The 8,447-nt window shown below is 43.3% G+C and overlaps 1 protein-coding gene and 1 long non-coding RNA gene across 2 annotated transcripts in view; both read left to right on the top strand.

Annotated features, from left to right (window-relative positions):
* syn3 (synapsin III) overlaps window positions 1-4,605 on the top strand; it is a gene marked incomplete at its 3' end in the record, with an annotated part of 112,326 nt that extends 107,721 nt beyond the window's left edge. Inside the window, 1 exon segment of the mRNA XM_024294611.2 lies at window positions 4,514-4,605. Within this exon segment, the coding sequence (XP_024150379.2) occupies window positions 4,514-4,605 (92 nt within the window).
* Window positions 4,606-6,530: 1,925 nt separating this feature from the next.
* LOC118598104 overlaps window positions 6,531-8,447 on the top strand; it is a 3,752-nt gene continuing 1,835 nt past the window's right edge. The window contains exon 1 of the long non-coding RNA XR_004947206.1: window positions 6,531-6,888. This is a non-coding gene — a long non-coding RNA (uncharacterized LOC118598104). The remainder of the gene's footprint in view (window positions 6,889-8,447) is intronic.

Raw genomic sequence — 8,447 nt, 5'->3', positions numbered from 1 at the left:
ATGCACCAGGACTGAAGTTACCACTCTCATCCATTTGGTTTGGTCCTTCGTGTTAGACCCACCACAAAAGGGCAAAAAGTTTTGAAACTGAAATTTTCGTATTCGAAAACTAACAAAAAAATAAATAAATAATAGAGTTGAATCTAAAAAAATGGAATTGAAATTTGTAGTTTTGAAACCTTATAAAAATTGAACATTTGAAGCTGAAATTAAATTCCTTTTAGAATGGAAAACATTTTGACATTTATTTTATTTACCAAACATCAATTTTTTTTTCATATATAATATTTGTTTTATTTGGGTTTCATATAATATTGGCACCAGATTTGCTCCATAGCCCTGCACATCCATGGAAAGCAGCTCAGTTCTTGTTGACGAAAGGGGAATCTGTCGAACCTTTTCTTGAAGCTGCCGTCCCTCTTTTAATTTCTAAATTGTTTCTGTCTTTGCCTCCATACACCCTTAAATCATTTTGGAGAGACTTTTTTGTGCTTGCCCAACATCCATTCCACTCGTAGTGAGCACTCGTGAGCTCGTTGTTGTGGTGTTATCGTCTGTGTGTTGTCAATCGCACTTTACTTTCAGTTCGTATGTTTTCCGTGACCACGTCACTCATTCTGTCGGGTAATATGTGTCAGAAGTTTTTTGTTTCGTCTCGTAGCGCCGCTTGATATCAGCGCTCTTAACAAAACCAGCTGACTCCATGTTTATAATACAAACCGGCCTCGTTGAACTCATTGCTGGTAAATAAAAGCGAAAGCTTCGGTCCACTCATCTCCAAAGACACGATTTTCAGTCCACTTTTCTAATTGTTGATAGAGCCATTGTTCACGCACATTCCAGATAACTATACGTCCCAACTACGTAAACATTAGCACACCACTTTGAACTTTTGCCGGTTGAAGGACCCCGGTCTGAACGGAGTTGTCCTCGCGCGCGCCTGTTCAAAAATCGCCATGTAAAGATGAATGAAAAATGCTTAGACTGCTGCCCCCCCGACCCGGTCCCGGATGAAGTGGAAGAAGATGGATGGATGGATGGATGAAAATAGGCTAAACTTCTTCAAAGATGAATCCATATACCATATATCTGTCTTTAGTTGACCTTTCCAACGCTACACCAGTTCACAACACACACATGGTATGGGAGGGGCTGCTGCAGACAGTGTAGGTTTTTAGAGGATTACTCTTAGATGCATGAACAGATCAAAATACCACTTTGAGGTTCTTTATAGTAAGGAATGAACAGTAAAATGCATTTAAAACTTCAAAAAAGTAGAATTTTCATTGTAAAACCCCTTTACGGCAAATTTATAATGTCTGTAAGGTGAGACATTCTTTTACAGGGAGTGGAAGAATGTTCTAGATTTTACTGGCTGTTACTGACAGCATTTTGTCCAAATGCAGTTTTCCTGAGTGGAACCTCACAGTCCCCTCCAGAGGACGCTCTGGTCTTTGGACCACTGTGAGCTCTTTTCTTAAGAAAGTCAGACATACAAGGTTGGGCAAGTCCATGAAGCACTTTGTACATTAAACATCCATATTTAAAAAGTAAAAAATTCTCAAAACTCAAGAAATTATGTTTACTTAAAATGTTACAAGTATGTTACAAATGACAGTGGTTTTCTATCATAGACCTTCAGGGATTTCTTGTACAACGACTCAATGATTTTACAGGTAGTTACATTTGTCAGGGACCAACATAGTAAACAATATTCAATGTGTGACAGGATCATCGAAGGCAAAATTATTTTAGCTGCAAGAAATTATATAAAAGATTCTATTTGTTTAAAATTGTTCAAGCTGGATTTCACTGTATTAAATATTCTTTTAAAGTGACTTAAACCTTAGTGTGGAGTCAAGTGTCACACCAAGGTACTTCAGTTCAGAGACAATTTTCACTTCCTGTTTTTCCAAAAACACACCTGAATATTTGATGTCCTGTGCTTGTTTGGTGAACATCACACAAACAGTTTTCGTGGTATTAGTAGAAGGCACGATTTTAAAAAGCCACTCATTTACAGGAACCATGGCTTAGGTGAGAACAGAGGCTGCTATTTGAATGCTTCTTGCACCAGTGAAGATAACGGTGTCGTCAGCATACATTTGAAATTCAACATTCTTACATGGATTTGGTAAATCATTTATATACATACAAAATAGCAGAAGTCCAAGTACTGAGCCCTGACGTACACCAACAGGACCATCCATAACAGTTGATTTGACATTGTCAAACAAACAGATTGTTTCCTGAATTCCAAATAGGATTTTATCCAAGTATGTGTTAAAATATAGTAATTTAGACTAGAATTTCATGATTCATTGTGTCAAAGGCTTTTCTAAGCTCTAAAAATACAGCACCAACACCAGTCCAGGTGTCCAACATTTGCTTCATTTTCTCTGAGTAGAAAGTTTGCAAATTCAGTGGAATGATTTTCACGGAAACCAAATTGCATTGGATTGAATTTGTCTGGCAGTAGGAATAGATGGTGAAAACATTGCCGCTATCTCCTTGACTGAGTTGAGAAAAAGAAGTGTTACACTCTCAACCAGGAAAGTTGTATCAATAATCATTACATTGTTAATTTAAAGTAAATATTTTTGTTCAAATCCTTTTTTTCGTTGCCAAGTAATTTTTTAAGATGTTACCTAATCTTTTTGGAATCCCCCTTTGCTTCAGCAATTGTTGGTTCGAGATGGCGGCACGCACGGGTGCAGCGGCTCATAGCTCTCCAACTTGGTGCTTGTTTTCACTATTTTTAGGACTTTTTTTGTGTATAGCTATAACTGCATCTGGAGAAGAAGATGTCAGCCAAGTTTCAGAAAGTCCAAGAAAGTCAACATTGGAGTTGCAAAGAAGGTGCTCCAGCTCTTCCCTTTTGGATGCCATACTTGGTTTATTTAAGTGCCCACCCTAAACCCCTTTTGGTTTGGATTGTGGATCCCTGATAATTTCGGCCTGATTTAGAGTCTGGAAAATCTTGGAAGATCTCTGTCTTCTTGGCACTGGATTTCAGTTACTTTTTATTTGAGGAATGGGTGAGAAGAATAACCTGCTACACTCACCAGCTGGGAACCCCATTGAAGAACGCATTTGATAGACTTGAAAAAATGAGGATTGTCTGGTTAATGCTGATTGCGGCCTAGCCAGCAGTGCAGGTATTCTGGCCAGCGGTGGAATTGGCCTGTCTGTCAGTAGAGCTGGTCTGGTCAGCAGTGGCGTAAGAAGTGAAAGTTTCCCCCGACAGTGACTGTGGTCTGGCTGGCAATGAAGGTGGCTCAGCCAACAATGGAGGTAGTCTTGTAAGCAGTAGTGGTAATTCAGCCAGCAATGATGGTGACCCAGGCAGGAGTGGAGGTGGTTCAGCCAGATCTAGTGATTGTTTGATCAACAGTGGAAATTATCTGGTCATCAGCGGAGGTGGCTCAGCCAGGAATGGTGATGGCATTGGTGGTAGCCCAGCTACCTGCAGTTGTAGCCAAAAGCTCTAGGCCCATCTGCAATCCAGTCAGCGGTGGTTGTAAAGCATGTAGGGTACTTGAATTTAGAAGCTGAGGACCAGGAGTTAAATCAACGTCACCAGCCAACAGCATTTTAAGCAAAAGATAAAAAATTCCAAGGAAAGATCTGCCAGTAACTTGTGGTTGTAGTTTGCCTGACAAAATATTCTTATGCTCCTAAAACTAGTTCTGTCCCCTCGTGTAGGACTGTGCGCTCGTGGAGCTTCTCCTGCTCGCCCGGGTGAAACTCAACATTGAAGAAAAACAAACACGCAAAGCAAGCACGCCCGTACACAAAGTGAACGTGAACATTTTTCTTTATGGATTCAATGAGTGGTCTACCACCTTGAAACTTCCCATAGGCCACTCGTGTGCACCAGTAGGTTAACCAGTTTTTCACCTGCAGACAGCCTGTATCCACTCATGGGGCAATTGTGACTGAGGCTTTAACAATAAGAAAATATGTATCTTTTACTTTTAAAGCACCTTAAAGACAACATTCTTTATCTTTTTGGATGGGTTTAGACTTCCTTTAGAATAAATCCTTTTTTTAACCTCCAGTTTGCTAAAAAGCATATCTCCGTTAGTTTCTAGAAAGCTGACTTTCCTCTCTTTGGGCTTCAGCTTTCAGAGGGTGTATTCCAAGAAGTCAAGTTTGGCCCCTCCTTTTGAGGATCTTTGGGAGTTGGACTGAGTCCCCGGGTAGCCAGGCTACAGCCTTTCACAAGGCCCTCGCTGTCCTGCAGGTCTCAGACTAGGGATAACTCAATTTGCTTACCAGCTGGCTCCGCCTCGCCTTTTCCTCTTTGTGCAAACACAAAATTGTGCAATGACGTGAAAGAATGGATTTTAGCTCTGTCTTGTTGCTTCCAGATACTATTTCTGTAAGCTTTTTTTTCTGTAACCCTTGGATTCTCATATAGGGAGGGTACTCAATTGAGGAAGTGTGTAAAAACGGAACCTCCAGCTCTGTTGTGGTAACAAATGGTGAGTTTGTCTTATGTGCTTCCCAGGCGGAGTTCTCAGAGATCAACCTGGCTTCCTACGTCAACACTGGCTGCATGGTGGACATGCAGGTCAACAAAGGTGGCACCAAGGTGGTCAGGTGAGAAGATTGCAACTTGGAGCACGTCTCTGCAGCAAATAATCCTCTAAGAGCAACCGTAAGCCATAATGTGATTATTGCAAAACATTTATTACAGCTTTAGTTCTTGCCATGCTCAAAGGATTTTGAAAAGAGCTGGTCGTTCTTTTGATCAGTTCTCGATCAATCCCTTAAAGACCCTGTTCCATTGACAAGAGTTTCGACTATGGTCCCATAGTGGGGTTAAAAGTGGTCCAAAGCTTGAAATTAGAATGAGGTTCAAAATTTCAGTAGGATCAGAGTTTGGCTGATTGGTGACTGTATAGTTTAAATGATGTTTAAAGTTACGTTCAGATTAAACACGATTTGTACAACAGGGTTTTTCTGTTTTAATGCTAAGCCACTGTACAGATGCAATGATGTCCTGTGGTGCAATCATAGACCATTTAATAAGAACTGGACATATCAAGCGTTGAAGCCCCTCATAGGAAATGCATTACCTTCAGCCCTTGCGAAATCAGGCCAGAGCTTTCATCAAATCGTATTTGCATGTGGTCTGAACACAGCAGAATACCAATGAAGTAAATGTAAAGCATTTAGGCACACACATGCAGTAAACACCAAGCACATTAAAGTGTTATAAGAACAAGAAATGTGACTCAAACCTTCAATGTCAGAACCAGGACCAAGGATGTATTCAGAATGGACACATTAAAGCAGGTAGGGTCTAAATCCAGTCCTCGAGGGCTGGCCCCCTGCTGGTTTTCCAGAAATCCTGTCTCATCTGCAGCTGATTACCTGATCAGGTGTATTTGGCCAATAAGAAGCATCAATGGCAGGTTGGTTGGAAAATATGTACCGGCCCTCGACGACTGAATTTGGACACCCCTGACTTAAAGTGAGCCAGACTTCATTTCACCCGATAATCCGGAACAAAGTTTTAGTCTGAATGTAGTTAAGTGGATCCTGGTCTGGGACCAGGAACCATTCTAGGACCTATTTTTTGAGGTGGTCTCAGTTTGTTTCCAATTGGACTGAGGTCGGATTCTTTCTTAAGTTTCCTCAGTCTGAATAGACTCTGTGCTCAGAGTGGAACAACTGAACCAAAACAGCCACCGTAGCCAATATTATGGGATGTAAACAGAGTAGAAAGAAACTAACAATGAGATACAGCTACTCTTTAAAATGTGGTCGAATGAATACAGGCTTATTAAAACAATTTTTAACCCTTGTGCTGTTCTAGGTATGTTGATGGGAGTGGGGTCATCTGGACCCAACAAGGTGCACTGAATTTTTTTTTCAATGATTTTTGATTTTCACTGGTGTTCATGGCAGACATGAAATCCTGTCCACCTTTATTCACATTTGTCATTGGATAGATCACACGTCAATGTAAGGCTTGGGTCACCTGGACCCCAGAAGATAGCAGAATAAGTGAACTATCCCAACAAGGACTGCAAAGTGTAAGACTTCCACTATTCTTTCTCTTGTTGCTTTGCCCTGCCCTTACAATCATGATCTCTAGTCATGGACTTTTACAGGACTCGATCTAGACCAACGAACCTTCCCACTCGAAATACACTCTTGGGTGTGGATGGAGAAATTGCTCCTCCCTGAAACCAGCCTCTTGTGGTTATGTGAGGAACTGTGACGTATGGCTCATGTGTTTGCTTCAAGTTCAGAGTGGAAGGTGGTTGGCTGAAGTAACAGATAAGTACTGAAGATCTCATTGGTGACAAGACATAACACACCGTAACTCTTCGACAGTTTGTGCAACATTAATGTAATTCTAAAACATCCCAAAAGCTGAGAAGAGCAGAAGTGTTGCATGTCATGTTGAGGAAAAATTGAGTCAAAGTAAAATGAAAAACCGGACGCTGCACGTGCTCAGAGGGTCTGTTTATTCATAAATAAAGTCAGAGAGTATTCCAGCGTAACCAGTCAGATTTTGTCGAAGAAGCCCCCGAATCTCTGTTCTCTCCAATCTTTATACCAGAGTGTACGTGACCCAAAGCACAGCACACTCACCGCCTTCATTGGGACCACAGTCCTTCTTTGGCAATCATACCAGAGGAACCTTCGTCAACACCAGGCATTCCAACACATCTATTTCTGTCTTATCTTTCCTGGAAACCCTTGTTAAACCATGTATCTTGGACACTTGGCTGGACACTGAATTTGAGAAATGGAGCAGCTCTTTTTCCTACATAATCCCCCCTCAAGGTCGCAAAGTGACCTTCAACCAACGAGAACTCTACCGTCACAAGTTGGCATCAGAACTGCACTGCAAAAATTTAAAATTGGGTGCATGTTACGTCCCTCCTTGGTTGCTCTGAGGTGGGTTTGGGCAACACTCCAGGATGTGGTACTTTACCGCCAGCCACATCATTCCCCAGCAGCACAGCCACGCCTTTTACGGGCAGCCCTGGACAGACTGCCATGGGAAACACGCCAGACACCAAGTTGGACTTCAGGTGCACGCGATGCACAGGGAGAGACGTGTTCTCCACTCCAATCCCACGCAGTACAGTGCTGTAACCAGAAGACGAATGTTCAGAAAATTTTAGTGAATTTGCCAGGATTACCGTTTGTGCCCCTCCCGTGTCCCTCAGAATGCACACAGAGCGCTCGTCCGCGCGCTCGCCGCTCAGGGAGACGAGACCTTGAAAGATAAAAGGTTTAAAACAGGCGTCTGGTTTCTTACCTTTATCTGTTCTAAGGATCACGCCGATCCCTTTTGGACTGGATGGGCTCTGTTGGGCAGGTTCTGATTGACTTTTTAGGAGGCTGCAGTTAGCAATGACATGTCCAGACTTATGACAGTAAAAACATTCACGTGTCTCTCTGGAGGTGTGTGATTACTTGTGAGTTGGCTGTGGTAAAGCTGCAACTCTCAGGTGGTCATTGGGTACAGGGAAGGATGTTTTATGCGTCAACATGTATTCATCAGCCAGCACCGCTGCTGACGTCCCAGTGTTCAGTTTCTGTTCATTCAAATACACAACAAGACGCTCAGGCAAACTTCTTTTAAACTCTTCCAACAAAATTAATTCACGCAGTGAAGACAAATCATCAACTTTAGATGCTGCACACCACTTATCAAAAAGAATGCTCTTTTCACGAGCAAACTCCACATGAGTTTGAGACGGAATTTTTCTCTGCTGTCTGAACCTTTGGCGATAGGCTTCAGGCACGAGCTCATATGCCTGTAAAACAGCCGTTTTAACCTGATCATAATTTAGTGAGTCCTCAAGAGGGAGCGCCGCTATGACCTCTTGGGCTTTTCCACTCATTTTGCAGTGGAGTAGCAAAGGCCAAACCTCACGGGGCCATTTCAGAGTACCTGCAATGCGCTCGAATGATGCGAAGTATGAATCCACTTCTGATTCCCGAAAAGCGGGCACAAGACAAATCAATTTACTGATATCAAATGAACCGGTGGGTAGACTGGATGGAAAAGCGGTGGTGCCGTCATCGGGGGGTGCAGGGATGCGAGCTTTTGCCTCCAGCTCCAGCTGTCGGATCCTGACAGCTGTGTCAGCTTCAATCTCAAGCCGCCTGATCTCAAGCTGCATTTGGCGGGCTTGCGCCTTTTCCTGCGCTTCCATTTGCAGACGGGCGAGCCGGACCTTCAGTCGGGCCTTGACCCGTGACCCACCGCTGCCGGGAGAGAACGGGTCATACCGAGGGAGGCTGAAGGGTGGTTTTCCCAGGTCAGGCCTCTTGGAGCTCTCTCTGGCAGGTGCTCCAAGCAGGGGGGGGCATCACCGCGTGCACACGGTCACCCACGCGCGGGGTGCCGCCGTCACGCTCGCGGCCACCTCTCCCCGAGGCGCCGTCCGCGAACAACACGGGCACATCAG

Source organism: Oryzias melastigma, linkage group LG23, assembly GCF_002922805.2.
Source record: "Oryzias melastigma strain HK-1 linkage group LG23, ASM292280v2, whole genome shotgun sequence".
NCBI classification, from domain to species: Eukaryota; Metazoa; Chordata; class Actinopteri; order Beloniformes; family Adrianichthyidae; genus Oryzias; species Oryzias melastigma.
Note: the sequence above shows the minus strand (reverse complement) of the source record. Positions and strands in the feature narration are given on the sequence as shown.